Consider the following 15,695-nt stretch of genomic DNA (forward strand, 5'->3'; position numbering starts at 1 on the left):
GAGGAATCCAGCTGATGCCACAATGTTTTTAAAAACCACTGCTGCTATAGGGACTGAATACCACACTCACAAGATATACCAAGGTGGAAGCATTACCTCGTGAATCTTATGCGTATAAGTACTTGACATATGCAAGAAAATTCATAGTGATACTATTTATAATTTTTTTAAAAATAAGTAAAATTTAACTTATTTAAAAAAGAAAGTAAAGACAACAACACAAACTCACACCAACAGTAGAATGCTCTGGATTGGATACATCTTTGTCCAGGGCCCGTGTGGGTGGGCTGGGCAAAGTCAGAGACTAAGAAGAGCTTCTGGGGCCGGAGGAGGGTCAGAGGAGTGTTTTTTCCCAGGATTGAGGGTCTTTGTCCTCAGTGCCCTCACTCGAGTCCGATAATCCTGAGTCCTTCGAGGACATGTAATGCACATCACAGCGGCGGTCACTGTCGTAGCGAAGAAGTGACCCCTCGAACTTCCGGGAAGTGTCATTGGTCCGCGGACAACTAATGTTGTAACAGCCCGGACATAGGGCATTTGGGGAAATACAGTCCTGAAAAGTGGGCGCCAAATACTCAAGACCTATACGAGCTGGACAGCGTAGCACCAAAGTTTTGGATGAGAGGAGACCTTCGGCTGGTAGAGGCCACTTCTTGTCCCGCACTAGCAAGGTTGCCCTTCTCCGGGCAGGACAACATCTGTGCGAGCAGAGGAATGACCCGAAAGACGTTTCGCGGCCGCATAATTTTCTGGGAAGTGTAGTTTCGCGGTTCGGGTGCCATTGTCTTCACAGTGCATGTAGACGGCTGCCGTTGGTTCCGGGAAGCAGAGTTCGCCAGAAACAACTGTTGTCCTCCCGGTACTTAGAGAGTGTCCCCGGTGGAGTAGCCCTGCTGTGTAATTTCTCACACAGCCCAGGCTGTGGTCTCGCGGTGCGCCGAGATCGCGCGGTCGCAGAGCCTCCTGGGAAGTGTGGTTTTTCGGGAGGCGACCATGCGACGCACCGGCAACTTTTGTCTCTGACGCGGAGGAGTCTGAGAAGAGCAGCAGGCAGTGGAGTCTGCTCTTGGCCCGAACCGCGGTCGTCTCCGGCCCTGCTGCGGAATTCTCGGTCCTGGAATCGCGGAGGACTCTGGGCAGCGCAGTTCCCGCGAGGCGGGCGGCCATTGTCCGCTGCAGCGACCCGGCGCGTTAGGGACACGGAGGTGCCCACTGTGGACTGCCGCGCCCGGCTTCGGTGCCGGCGGGCTCCGCTGAGGAGTAAGGCAAGTGTGGGTCCCGGGAGGGCGGCCGCGGGCCTCGGGCTGATGGTACCCGGGCGCTGGGCATGGCAGCCACAACGTCCCTGGTCCCAGGGTCTGCCCCGCGGTGTGAGCCCAAGCAGGCCCCTAGCTTCTCTGGGCCTCTGTCATGCTTTGTAAAAGGGGAGTAAGGATGGCGCTTACCTCAGAGCTGTTGCGAAAAGGAAAAGGGAGAGCCAGTGTGCGTTGTACGCACTGAAAGAAAATGCCATCTACATTTTTAAAAAAATCCAGTGTGTAAACCTTGAACAAATTGCTTCAATATCGCCGAGTTTCAGTTTTCTCAGAGTTTAAAAAAAGAAATCTGGAATAATGTGAATGCCTACCATGCATAGTGGTGAAGATCGAAAGAGCTCTTATTTAACAGTGTTATTACTGTTGTTTTATGGGTTTGTCACTTATGTATATGATAGTTGATTTACACGCAAATGGCACCTGGTTACCTCTTGTCTAGGGAAAGGTTAGAGCCCTAGAAAGTGATTCCCAGTGTGATTCTCCATGCAGGTGTGTCCAGAGCTGCAAGATAAGCCTGATTTTTCATGACTGCTTTTTCTGTTCTACCTTCTCAGGCACTGCCCTTCTATAAGAAGAGAGCCTGGAAAGAGGACTGTGTTGACTTTTGGAAATTGCAGAGTCATGTTTCAGGTAAGTTGGTATGTCCCCAAATCTTCCTGAAACACCTACTTATCAGGACTCTTGAGTGTTTGCTTTGCCTCTCCTACCAGTTCCCACCTCACAGAGTCCTTTTAGGGACTGGATCTATGATTCCTTTCATTATAGCAAAGGATGGAGACTGCAGAACTCCAAAGTACTGTTTTCTCTCAGTGCTCCTGTTTTCTACCAGTTTTCTGCTAGAAGCCTCTGAAGAGTCTTGAGCAAAACTTTTTTTTTTTAAATTACAGTTCAAAGTTGAAGTTTGGAATTATTTGCTTTGTAGTTGTCAAAAGTATATCATGTGGTCTCAATTAATGGTGTATGTCAGTCCTTTCAGTTGTTCAAGTCAAGAGAGGTTTGGAGTCATCCTTGAGACCTCCCTTTCTCTTATACCTCAAATTCAGACACTCTAGTTGGATCTAAAATATACACAGTATATCTACACAATCTGACCATTGGTTACCCTATCACTGCCACTACCACTGCCACCCTGGTCCAAGCCACTTATATCATTGCAGTAGTCACCTTGCTGGATTCCCTGCTTCTGCCCTTGACCCTCTTCAGTCTCTTCTCAATACAGCTGTCATAGAGATCCTCTTGTTATATAAAATCCTGTCATTCCTCAGCTTAAAACTCTTTGGTGGCCCTAACTCATAATAGAAGTCAGAGTTGTGTCGTGACATAAAAAGTTTTGTACAGTTAGGCTCTCTTATTACCTCCCTGATCTCATCTTCCTTCTCTGTCTCTTTGTTCTCTGTGAGCTCCAGCCACACTGGCTACTGCCTCCAGGCCTTGGAATTTGCTGTACCATCTGCTTGGAATATTCTTTCCCTGGATATACACAAGCTTGCATTCTTACCTCTGTATCTTTGCTCAGGGGTTACTTTCTTGCTAAAGCCTCCCTGAACACCTATTTAAAACTGCAGTCACCTTCTCTCGACTGTCACTTCCACTCCTCCATCACTGTGTTGTTTTTCATAGCACCTATCACTCACTAGCTGATACACTATGTGTTTAGTATATGCATACGCTCATTGTTTGTCTCCTCCCACTGGAAGGGATTTTTTTTCTTTTTTGTTGACTGTTTTATCTTTAGTGTCCAGAGTGGTATCTGGCATAAAACAGATGCTTAGTAAATAGCTGTTGAGTGAAGGAGTGATGAGAAAATGATGGGACAGAATCATGGCGTGGAAGTGAAGCCTGCACAGGAGAAGGTATGAGTGGCAGATGTACGTGTTGGGCAGAGTCTGTTTCTTGGGAATATTAGATAATTAGAATTGAAAGAACTTTTTTTTTTAAGTAAAGGCTAACGTGAACTAATTGCCAAAATCATTCATGGATTCATTTTCTAAACACTTAATGAAGTACCTGTTAGGAAGACTCTTACATAGGTTTGGGTGTACAGTGACATGCAGGATTTCATGATCTTGTGCAGTACTGTCCAAGAGAGCTTTCTACAGTGGGGGAAGTGTTCTATTTGTGTCCTGTCCAATATGGTAGCCACCAGTGCCATATGACTATTGAGTACTAGAGTGGCTGAGGAACTGAATTTTTAATTTTATTTAAATTTAATTTTAATTAATTTAAATTTATATAGCCAAATATGGTGGCTACTGTACTGAGCAGTACAGGACTGGTAGAAAAGTAAGAAAGCATAAGAAATTAAGGTATTTACTTAATATCCTAAGTTCTGGGGACAAAGATGAATTAACATCCCAGGCTGCTCAGGCAATTGAAGGGGAAGAAAGAGTTGAAGCATCCCTGGGGAAGCAAGGCTGGAGTTGTTTCGGTGTCTCATAGAACTAGGGCGGCAGAGGTAGAAGTGAAGTTATACCAAACTGAGAAAACACCTTGTGTGTAGGTAGAGAGGCCTAAGAGAGTCTTTCAAGGAAGTGCAAAAATTTTGTACAGCAGTGGTTTTCAAGTGTTTTTGTACAGCAGTGGTTTTCCCACTCATAGGGGACATTTGATAATGTCTAGAGACACTTTCAGTTGTTATAACTGGGGGTGGGGGTGGTTAAGGGGAGTTGCTACTGGCATCTAAAGGGTGGAGGCTAGGGATCCTACTAAACATCCTAAAATGCACAGGACAGCTCCCACAATAAAGAATTGTCCAGCCTAAAATGTCAGTAGTGCCAAGATCAAAGAGTAGCTATTAGATTATGTGGGATTTCTTCTCTAGACTATTAATACAATGATATTCATTAATATCAAAACTTAAAATGTAAAATATCTTTGCATTGGTGGAATAAAACATAGTGTTTTATTCATTTAATATAGTGTTGATTTTTTAATTTGGCTTATCAGTTGGGATTTGTAAAAGCTAATCATTTAAAGACCACTGTGGGGGAATTCCCTGGCAGTCCAGTGGTTAACTTCACCTTCCAGTGCAGGGGGTATGGGTTCAATCCCTGGTCAGCGAGCTAAGATCCCACATGCCTCGTGGCCAAAAAAACCAAAACATAAAACAGAAGCAATATTATAACAAATTCAATAAAGACTTTAAAAATGGTCCATATCAAAAAAAAAAATCTTAAAAAAGAAAAAAAAAAAATAGACCACTGTGGAAAATAGGAAAAGGTGGAAATTTTCTCAGTTCATATGATAAGGCTAGCGTAACCCTAATACCTGGCTAAGAGTAAATACAAATGGAAAAAAGAATTTTCCCTGGTGCCAAAAGAGAGACCTTCTCCCCCTCCCTTTTCTTAGAGTGTTTCCTTGAGAAAAATCTGTAATTGTATATCCTTTCCCTGTCCCTTTGAGATGCTTGTTCATCTTTTTCAGAGCTAAATAAGCCTCTGCGAGTTTTGCAAAGCATTAAAGTCTTTCTTAAGGGCCTTGGAGCCATCTCTTCAAAATGGAAACATGAAGGAAGATGCACCCCTATCTCCCTATCTGTGTGAGAGTTTAGCCTAGACTCCTGGCTCCAAATTCTAACTACTTGCTTGTCATAAAGATATGAGTTTAAAAATTTTTCTTTGGGGTAAAGGCAGTTAACACAGATGACTACCCCAATTACCAGGTGAATTTAGGATGAAGTATGTGTAGCAAATGATGCTTTCAAGTCCTCTTACCTAAGGACAAATTATCATTTACTTTGAAAACATGTGTAATCGATTGTATCTGCTTGAGTTTATAAAAGGGTGAAATTTCCTTCTGTCCTTGGAGTCTCATTAGTGATTACCTGTGAAGTGCATTACAGTCTGGTTTAATGCTTATTCAGTAATAAAACTTTTTTTTTTTTTTTTTACACTGTAGAGAGGATTTTCTGCTTGGTAGATTTGATTTTTAATTATTTCCCCAACACCTGACAAAGGTAAATTCCCTCTTTAAAACCAAAGACCAACAACCCAATCCAAAAATGGGCAGAAGATCTAAATAGACATTTCTCCAAAGAAGATATACAGATGGCCTACAGACACATGAAAGAATGCTCAACATCATTAATCATTAGAGAAATGCAAATCAAAACTACAATGAGATATCATCTCACACCGGTCAGAATGGCCATCATCAAAAAATCTAGAAACAGTAAATGCTGGAGAGGGTGTGGAGGAAAGGGAACACTCTTGCACTGTTGGTGGGAATGTAAATTGATACAGCCACTATGGAGAACAGTATGGAGGTTCCTTAAAAAACTACAAATAGAACTACCATACGACCCAGCAATCCCACTACTGGGCATATACCCTGAGAAAACCATAGGTCAAAAAGAGTCATGTACCAAAATGTTCATTGCAGCTCTATTTACAATAGCCAGGACATGGAAGCAACCTAAGTGTCCATCGACAGATGAATGGATAAAGAAGATGTGGCACATATATACAATGGAATATTACTCAGCCATAAAAAGAAATGAAATGGAGGTATTTGTAATGAGGTGGATGGAGTTAGAGTCTGTCATACAGAGTGAAGTAAGTCAGAAAGAGAAAAACAAATACAGTATGCTAACACATATATATGGAATCTAAGGGAAAAAAAAAAAAAAAAGGCCATGAAGAACCTAGTGGCAAGACAGGAATAAAGACACAGACCTACTAGAGAATGGACTTGAGGATATGGGGAGGGGGTGGGGTGAGATGTGACAGGGTAAGAGAGTGTCATGGACATATATACACTACCAAATGTAAAATAGATAGCTAGTGGGAAGCAGCCGCATAGCACAGGGAGATCAGCTCGGTGCTTTGTGACCACCTAGAGGGGTGGGATGGGGAGGGTGGGAGGGAGGGAGATGCAAGAGGGAAGAGAAATGGGAACATATTGTATATGTATAACTGATTCACTTTGTTATAAAGCAGATGCTAACACACTATTGTAAGGCAATTATACTTCAATAAAGATGTTTGAGAAAAAAAAAAAAAAACCAAAGACCAGTGTCACTGGTGAACACATGTATTAATAAAATATTCAAATAAAGTAACAGAATATTGAATCTACACTTGGAGTGAAAAATTTACAATAGCCAAACAATGTCTTTTTCACCAGTGAAAGGTAATAATAATGACATTTTAAATGCATACTCTTTTTGCACATATTTTGACTAACCAGTAAGCTATTATTAAACATTAAAAATTTTTCTAAAATTTTGCTATTTTAAATAATACTGTGAATGAGTACTATTGGGAAGAAATCTATTTTCTTAGAATATTTTCCTTGAAATGTGTCTTCTTCTTTTTTTCTTTGCCCTTCCCTTAAGGTTCTATTCAAGGACTACCTATGGCATGAAACCATCCTTCAGTCTTCTTGCCCAGGGGTCTCAAATTATTTTAATTATAGATTATGAATATGAGGTTTAATTATGTACCATAAATGTTTCTGCTTTTTGTTTATAAATTGGTTATGTATGTGGTTATGAATGTGTCTATCTTTAATATAAAGGTGTCTTTTTATTATGAACCTATTGGATTCTTTTTTTTTGAACCTTAATTCATGTTTTATTATTTACCTGGCACATAAACTATAAAAAACACAGCTAAACACTTGACTATATGCCAAAAGTTGAATGCTGATTTTGAAAAATTTTATAATTCTATTCCCTACTCTCCTGAAGCAGAGTTCTTATATTTATCTCTTATCCTTATTGTATAACAATGCCAAGCACATAATTATCCAATTATTACTTAACTTAGATCAGATTCCTGATCATTGTCACAACTGCTGAATCTTGTTCCCTTTCTTCCACCCCAGGGTAATTTTACCCCTTAACCAGTGACAAAAGAGGCCAGGGCTATGGTTGAGCCTAAATGTGTTTGCTATTTCAGGTGACATTTAGTGATGTGGCCATAGACTTCTCTCATGAAGAGTGGGGATGGCTAGATCCTACTCAGAGGAATTTATACAAGGATGTGATGGTACAGAATTATGAGAACCTGGTATCTCTAGGTAAGCATATCTCTGCCTCCACCCCAATGAGGGAGATCTTTCTTCTGCCACTCCAAATTGTTAGAGATCCTCCTTAGTAAATGTTCTGAGGAAATGTATAGCTCTGTTGTGTCCTGCCTGAAGCTTATCTTCCCGTTTCAGTGAACATCCTTCAGACCTTTCTTCGGTCCCTTTTTTGATGATAGTCTCTCCTCCATGAAGGCCACAGCTTAAACAATGTTTGTTCTATATTTTTCCTGTAAGCAGGTCTTTCCATACCTAAGCCATACGTGATTGCTTTATTGGAGGATGGCAAAGAACCTTGGATGGTGGAGAAAAAGCTGTCAAAAAGTTTGTTTCCAGGTAAGTCATGGTGAATCAGGCAAAGGAGATCTTTGTTTAAAGATGCTTGTAGAAAGTATGGAGGCATTTTAGTATATTTTAGGGATACTGTCATCAGAGATTCCAAATATAACAAAATTGAGGGATCCTTAGCTTAGATTTCAAAACAACCATTCCTCTATCCTAAATTATTATTTTTCTGTATTACTCATGTCGTCTCATCAAAAGTGGAGGGTTTTGGCATCGTAATCATTCAAATTGTTATTTATTTGAAATGAAAATAAGGCAATTATTCTTTTTGAGTCCACTTAAGGAAAAATATACAAATGGTTTTAAGCTGAAAAAGCTGTCAATTAGATGGAAAATCACTTTTCCCCTAAGGCAGAGCTTCAAAGAACAAATATGAACATAAGTGTGTTAGAGGAAGTAAGGGATGGATAAGAAGGTTTCTGAGAACAGTATTTTCTTTCTTTTTTTTTTCTGGCTGTGTTGGGTCTTCATTGCTGCGTGCGGGCTTTTTCTAGTTGCGGTGAGCGGGGGCTACTCTTTGTTGCAGTGCACAGGCTTCTCATTGCGGTGGCTTCCCTTGTTGGGGAGCACGAGCTCTAGGGCGCGCGGGCTCAGTAGTTGTGGCGCAAGGGCTTAGTTGTTCTGCGGCATGTGGGATCTTCCCGGACCAGGGCTCAAACCCGTGTCCCCTGCATTGGCAGGTGGATTCTTAACCACTGTGCCACCAGGGAAGTCCAGAACAGTATTTTTTAATGTCAATAAATATGATTTCACACAGATCCTACATAAACTCAAAAAGCTTAAACCTTTCTGAGCCATAAAGAGTATTTAGATTATTTTGTTTTCATTGTAGCTGTTTAGCACAGTGCTATGAATTCTTCATATTAAGCATACTAATCTGACAGCAAATTTAGATTAATCAAACGTTGGAGAACCAAGGCTGTGTGAGATAAAATGTAGTCTTTCACATAAGTATAGGCACGAAATGTTGGCTTGGGATCCAGAATGCCTTCTGCATTTTCTTTCTGATAGTTTCCTTTTTTCCCCCAAAACTGATTGCCTATATTAACCCATTTCCCTTATTATACTCTGTTCCTGCCTCTGTGAGCTGTCTGTATTCTCCGTGCTGCATTTGAACTTTGTTCAGAAATCATTGAATATATGAGAGTTGTCAGAGCCATGTGTCTTGGGGGTTAGAGGGTAATGACTTTATTTTTTTATCCAGTTCTCCTATTTCTACCATAGAAGTTTCTTTTCAAGAAGTTCAGAAAAAGCAGTGTTTTGCTGTCTTGATATATTACAGATTGGAAATCAAGATGGGAAAGCAAAGAATTATCAACGAAGGAAGATATTTATGATGAAGATTTTCCCCAAATGGTAATAATGGAAAAAACTATAAAACAAAGTCATGAATTTTCAAATTTTAACAAGGACTTGGATTGTATAGAGAAGTTGGAGGGGAAGTGTGAAAATCAGGTAGAACATTTCAGACCAGTGACCCTCACCTTTAGAGAAAGTCCCACCAGGGAAAGTGTTTACAAATGCAATATGTTTAGAAGCATCTTGCCTTTAAAGTCTATTCTTTCTGAACCACAGAGAATTTCTGCTGAAGGGAAGTCACATAAACATGATATATTTAAGAAGAGCTTACCAGCAAATTCAGTTATAAAAAATGAGAATATCAATGATGGAAAGAAACTTTTGAATTCTAATGAAAGTGTGGCAGCCTTCAGCCAAAGCAAATCTCTTACCCTTCACCAGACTTTTAATAGAGAGAAAATCTATACATGTAGTGAATGTGGGAAAGCCTTTGGGAAACAATCAATCCTTAATCGCCATTGGAGAATTCATACAGGAGAGAAACCCTATGAATGTCATGAATGTGGGAAGACTTTTAGCCATGGCTCATCCCTTACTCGACATCAAATAAGCCACAGTGGAGAGAAACCTTACAAGTGTATTGAATGTGGGAAGGCCTTTAGCCATGTCTCATCACTTACTAATCATCAAAGCACTCACACTGGAGAGAAACCATATGAATGTATGAACTGTGGAAAGGCTTTTAGTCGTGTTTCACATCTCATTGAACATCTGAGAATTCATACTCAAGAAAAACTCTATGAATGTCGAATATGTGGGAAGGCCTTCATTCACAGGTCATCTCTCATTCACCATCAGAAAATTCACACTGGAGAGAAACCTTATGAATGTAGCGAATGTGGAAAAGCCTTTTGCTGTAGCTCACACCTTACTCGACATCAAAGAATTCACAGTATAGAGAAACAATTTGAATGCAACAAATGTCTGAAAGTCTTTAGCAGCCTCTCATTTCTTATTCAGCATCAGAGTATTCATACCGAAGAAAAACCCTTCGAATGTCAAAAATGCAGGAAATCCTTCAGCCAGCCTGAATCACTGAATATGCATTTGAGAAACCACACTAGATTGAAACCTTATGAATGTAGTATATGTGGGAAAGCCTTCAGTCATAGGGCATCCCTGTTTCAACATCACAGAATTCATACTGGAGAGAAACCCTATGAATGTATTAAATGTGGGAAGACCTTCAGCTGTAGTTCAAACCTTACTGTACATCAGAGAATTCATACTGGAGAAAAGCCATATAAATGTAATGAATGTGGGAAAGCATTTAGCAAAGGCTCAAATCTTACTGCCCATCAAAGAGTACATAATGGAGAGAAACCCAGTAGTACAAAAAGTGTGGAAAAGCCTTTAGGCCATATAAATCACTATACATGTGAAAGATCATATAAGAGAGAAACTGCATAAATGCAGAATTTGTCATAATATACTGTAGCCATAGATCCTCCCTGATTCAAAATCAGAAAATCTGTACTGGAGAAAATTCTTATGAATGTAATGAATATGGGAAACTCTTTAGCAATGATACAAGCCTTATTGTCTATCACAGTTCACACTGTAGAGAGACTATATGAAGGCAATAAATATGGGAAAGACTTTAGCCAGCATTAATCCCTTAATTGACATAAGTAAATCCACACTGGGGAAAAACCCTTTACATGTTACAAGTATGGGAAAGACATTAGGTGATATGAATCTCTTAAAAAACATTAAACTCATACAGGAGAGAAGCAATATGAATATAAAAATTGCGGGAAGTCCAGTTAAAATGCATCCCTCATAAATAAAATTTAAAAAAAAATGCATCCCTCATTTTACATCAAAGAACTCACACTGGAGAGAAAGCTTATGTAAGAAATGTAGCAAAGTGTTCACTAAGCATTCTTAGCTTGCTAGACATTAGAAGATTAATACTAGAATAACCTGAAGGATTTAGGAATTATGTGTAAGTCTTTCTTTGCAATGATGCTAATTTGTAAACAATTTACAGAAGAGCAAACAAGCATATTATAAATGAATACACATATCTTATAGTAGCAGCATGCATTTTACTCAAGAGTCCTATGTAGAAATTATCTTTAGGTAATGGGCATGTGAAGATATTTAGTCACCCAGTGGATCCAATAAGTGTTATAATTGAAAATTAAAGTTGCAACAGAAGTAAAAAGTGTGAATAAAATTTTTGGTCTCTAGTAAAATCATTTTGTATATATTGAACTCTTTCACCGACACACTGATTTTTCTTACAAAATTTTCCACTACTTTCCTCTTGAAGAATTAGGATCAGCTTTCCTATATAGCCTTCAGTGGGAGACGAACAAGCCTAGAAAAAAATGGCCTGATCTCTGAGCTAAGAATGTCACTATTTTGGTAAGGATAATCCACAGTCCATTTCCAGTTGGCTTAATTGACACATTTTAATTTTTAGAAGTGCTGTGAGAACATAACCAAGAAACTATACGTACTATGAGGGATTAGAGCAGAGAGGATGTGCTTTTTAATCCAAATCCTAAGGAATGAGTCCTTATTACAGTGACCTTCCATAACTGCAGATTCTGCATGTGCAAATTCAACCACTCCCAGTTGGAAAATGTTTTAAAAAAGTTTTTATCCAGAAAGTTCTAAAAAGAAAAACTTGAACTTACCGGCTGCAGGCAGTTATTTACATAGTATTTACATTGTGTTTACAACTATTTACATGGCGTTTACATTGTATTAGGTATTATAAGTAACCTAGGGATAATTTAAAGTGTACGGGATGATGTGCCTAGGTTATAGCAAATACTATGCCATTTTATGTAAGGGATTTGGAGCACCTGCAGATTTTGGTATCCGTAGGGGGTGAGGGAGTATGTTGGTCCTGGAACCAGTTCCTCGCAGATGCTGAGGACAACTGTATGTAAGGCATACACGCTCTTGGAGTTCATTCTAGGCAAAGCAGACAAGCAAGTTCTATCATGTTTTCTGCAGCTGGAATACATTATTCAGTGTCTAGTTTCAAGTTTTGTGGCTTTGAGGTACTACTGCTGGCAGCAACACTAGTAACAGCAGCAGTCATTTCCCCATCCCTTGATCATTGTTATGGGAGGTTGGAATTTAGTAGTCCAGAGCTGTTCCCATTACTTCTCCAGCCTGCTCACCAATTTTGAGAGCACCAATATCCTGCAACATATTTTCTTAAAATATTTAAGAGTGTTTTTGTTTTCTACACTGAACCTTGACAGATAATTATAGTTTATAAGGGGGATGGCTTCAAATATAAGTTTCAGATAAGAAATGGAATAGCCTTACTGGCTTCAGTTTTCTATCTTGTGACTGGAAAGGTGATACAGATCAGCGATTAGGATTGTATGGACACAGTTGCAAGTAAAGGGCCGTTATATAGTTTATATTTCAGATTATGTTCTCTGTGGCATTTGATAGTTGTAAGACATTATTTTAAGGAAGAATATTATATTGCTGATATAATTCTGGTATGGAATGAGTGATAGGGTTTCCAACTTTAGACAAAATATTCTCCTACTCTGGTACATATGCTACTTTTAACAGAAAGCTAAGAGGTGAAGGTACATAGCAATTCTCACCAGATGTAGTGGGTTTGGAATGGGATGGTGAAGTTTTAATATTAAGCGGAAGTTTATCTTTCCTTTGATTTAGTTATAAGATTTATTTTGACATTCTATGGCATGTTGAAGGATCTTCAAGAGATTTATAATTAAAGGAGTATGGGATGGTATCAAACAAGGATAAGAACATTTATAATTATGGATAGACTGGCCCCTAGAAGTATATTTAGTTGTGCAATAATGGCGGTAGCTTTTTGTTTCTCCCATGCTCTGTCCTCTGCTCTCCTAAGCACTGATACAGCAAAGATGAAGTAGTCCTTTAATCCCCCAGATTTTATTCGCTTCACTACACATAGTTTTATGCCATCTTGTTATTTTGTTATGAGGATTCATCCAAATACTCACACTTTGTCATTTAAAAAGCATGAGCATACACATGATAATGTTTTACAATTCTTGATTTAAAGTGCCTTCACAATAATACTGAACTAGGAAAAGAAAGCCAGAGACTTAAATATTTAAGATAGTGAAGGTTTTAAGAAAGCAATAAGAGTATATACCTGAGATCATAATGATGTTATAATGTCACCAATGGAGAATCATGCTCAGTCTTAGCTCTTAACCATTTCTTGATGTGTATGAAGAGCATAGGCTCTGGAGTCATGTTACCTGGGTATGAAACCAAGTTACGTGTATACTGGCTTTGTATGACCTTGGACAAATTGCTGCACCATGCCTCAGTTTCTCCATCTGTAAAATGATGATAATAAGATCTCAGGATTATTATGAAGATTAACTGGGTTAATTGATGTAAGATGCTTATAATGCCTTGTACCTCAAAAGCACTAAAATAAATATTAGCTATTAATTTCATTATCATTATCTTCACATGGTTGCTTCATCGTTCTGGTCTCAAATGTCACATCTTCTAGTGGGTCTTCCTAATCACCTGTCACCCATCTACTTTTTCACCTTTTGGGGGTCTCTTACAAGACACTCCCATTTGCTTCCAACAAGTCTTCCTTTGGTATTTGAACTATCTTGTAGGGGAATATATTTATTATCCAAAATACTCTGAGGAGACACAGAGGACACTGGATAGGAAAAAGTGAGACAAGAACACAGTAGGGCTGCAGGAAGGTGGGAGGGTGTACTACACATGTGTTTTGGAGAAAGAGCAGAATGAAGGAGGCCCCAGGTCCCTGTGGAGGAGAAGTGAGGCTTTGCCCAGTGAGACCAGAAGCCTAAAGGTCTTCAGCATCACCTCTCAGTACAGGGTCCTTTGGACTGAGTGCAACTGCCCTCAGTGTTCCTGAATAGAGTTTACAACCATATTATTGAAGGTCACTGATGCCTGGAAAGTCAGAGTAGCTTCAGTAGCCTTGGGCTAGTCATATGTTACTGGAGACAATTGTGCAGTCATTCATAAAGATCCTGTAAGAACCAAGGCACACATCACTGAGCACTTTGTGGGAGACTAGCTCTGTGTTGGGCACCAAAGGGGAGTCAGATACTGCCTTTTAAACAGGATGCAATTGTGTTAGAGAAAAAAATGCCTATGATTTCGTTGATGAAAGACAATGACAAGTCTGTGTGGCTTGAGGGGCACAGAAAGTAAGTTCTGGCATTAAAGATGAATAGGGAAAAAATTATAATGGTAACAAACAATATCGCTAGCAGCAGTATTTGAGTCTCATGGCTGTATACAGTGCACTGTGTACCTGCACTGTATGCTGAGAACTTTGTATGCAGCATTCAAGCAATTAAATATTCCCAGCTCTGGACCCAAATTCCCAGGTTTGAGTCAGCCTATTGGTACTGACACTTGCTTTTCATTAATCTTAGAAAAGTTACTTCATTTCTCAAGCTTTGATTTCAGCATCAAAACAAAAATAATTCCCACTTCACCAGGTGGGTGTGAGAATTTATTTATTCATAAAGCAAACAGTGGAGTGACTGGCACATGTAAGTTGTTTGGTGTGTTTTTCTTACTTTTATTAATCCTCCCACAGACTATTAGGCAAATGCTATAATCTTTTCTATGGCACAGTCAGCAACCTGAGACTCAGGCAGCACTAGCAAATCTCCCAGAGTCACACATCTCAGGAACATAGGCTGAATTTGAACATCCAGTGAAAGACATACAGTTGCCTCCTGGCAGTATTGTCTCTCAGAAGATCAAGGTTCTCTGCAATCTCACAGGTCCTCTCATGCCTCCTTGAACAAAAAATATTCCCTTTGACCATGTGGTTCACTCAGCCTAGAATGTTTCCAATATCTATCAAGTTCATCTGACAGAAGGACTACTGCCTACCTTACAAAGTTCACTTTAGGTGTCTGACAATAATTCCTCAGGCAAAAATGGAGAAAATGAGACATAAAAAAGTAATAAGGCATTTGAAAACAAAGAGCAAGTTGGCAGAAGTTCCTCCTTTCCAGTAATTACTTTAAATGTAAATGGATGAAACGCTCCAATCAAAAGACAGAGACTGACAGAATGGATTAAAAAACCAAACATGATCCAGCTACATGCTGTCTATGAGTGACTCACATTAGATCCAAAGACACAAATAGGTTGAAAGTGAAACAGTGGAAAAAGCTCTTTTATGCAAATAGTAACAAAAAAAGAGCTGTGGTGTCTATACTAATATCAGACAAAATAGACTTTAAATCCAAGATTACAAGTGACAAAGAAGGTCATTATATATTAAATGTCAACACAGCAAGAAGATATAGCAATTATAAGCATTTACACATCTAATAACAGATCCATCAAAATATATAAAGCAAACATGGAAAGAATTGAATGGAGAAACAGTTCTACATTAATAATGGGAGATTTCAATACCCCACCTTCAATAATGGATAGATCAACCACATGGAAGGTAAGTAAAGAGACAGAGAACTCAAGTCAATAAACCAACTACATCTAACGGATAAATGACACTCCACCCCCAAAGTTCAAAATACACATTCTTCTCAAGTGCATGTGAAACATTCTCCCAGGATAGATTATACATTAGGCCACAAAACAAGTATCAATAGATTTTAAATGATTGATATCATCATACAAAGAAAC

The 15,695-nt window shown here is 39.2% G+C and overlaps 1 protein-coding gene across 2 annotated transcripts; it reads left to right on the forward strand.

Moving 5' to 3' along the window:
- Positions 1 to 973: 973 nt before the first annotated feature.
- Positions 974 to 13,458, forward strand: ZNF181 (zinc finger protein 181). 2 transcript variants are annotated; one of them, XM_057534480.1, is made up of 5 exons: positions 974 to 1,265; positions 1,871 to 1,946; positions 7,217 to 7,337; positions 7,581 to 7,679; positions 8,971 to 13,458. In XM_057534480.1, the coding sequence occupies exons 2-5, from the start codon at positions 1,938 to 1,940 to the stop codon at positions 10,455 to 10,457; spliced, it is 1,716 nt and encodes a 571-aa protein (XP_057390463.1). In that variant the 5' UTR covers positions 974 to 1,265; positions 1,871 to 1,937; the 3' UTR covers positions 10,458 to 13,458. The 2 variants fall into 2 exon arrangements, with proteins under 2 accessions (XP_057390463.1, XP_057390464.1); XM_057534481.1 differs by having other exon boundaries at positions 975 to 1,265; positions 7,584 to 7,679; positions 8,971 to 13,456.
- The last annotated feature ends 2,237 nt before the right edge of the window (positions 13,459 to 15,695 follow it).

Source organism: Balaenoptera acutorostrata, chromosome 19, assembly GCF_949987535.1.
Source record: "Balaenoptera acutorostrata chromosome 19, mBalAcu1.1, whole genome shotgun sequence".
Lineage (NCBI taxonomy): Eukaryota > Metazoa > Chordata > Mammalia > Artiodactyla > Balaenopteridae > Balaenoptera > Balaenoptera acutorostrata.

Coding starts and splice junctions, on each gene's coding strand:
- ZNF181 (XM_057534480.1), top strand. Junction 7,338..7,580: donor TGAGAACCTGGTATCTCTAG/GTAAGCATATCT, acceptor TTTTCCTGTAAG/CAGGTCTTTCCATACCTAAG. Junction 7,680..8,970: donor GTCAAAAAGTTTGTTTCCAG/GTAAGTCATGGT, acceptor GATATATTACAG/ATTGGAAATCAAGATGGGAA.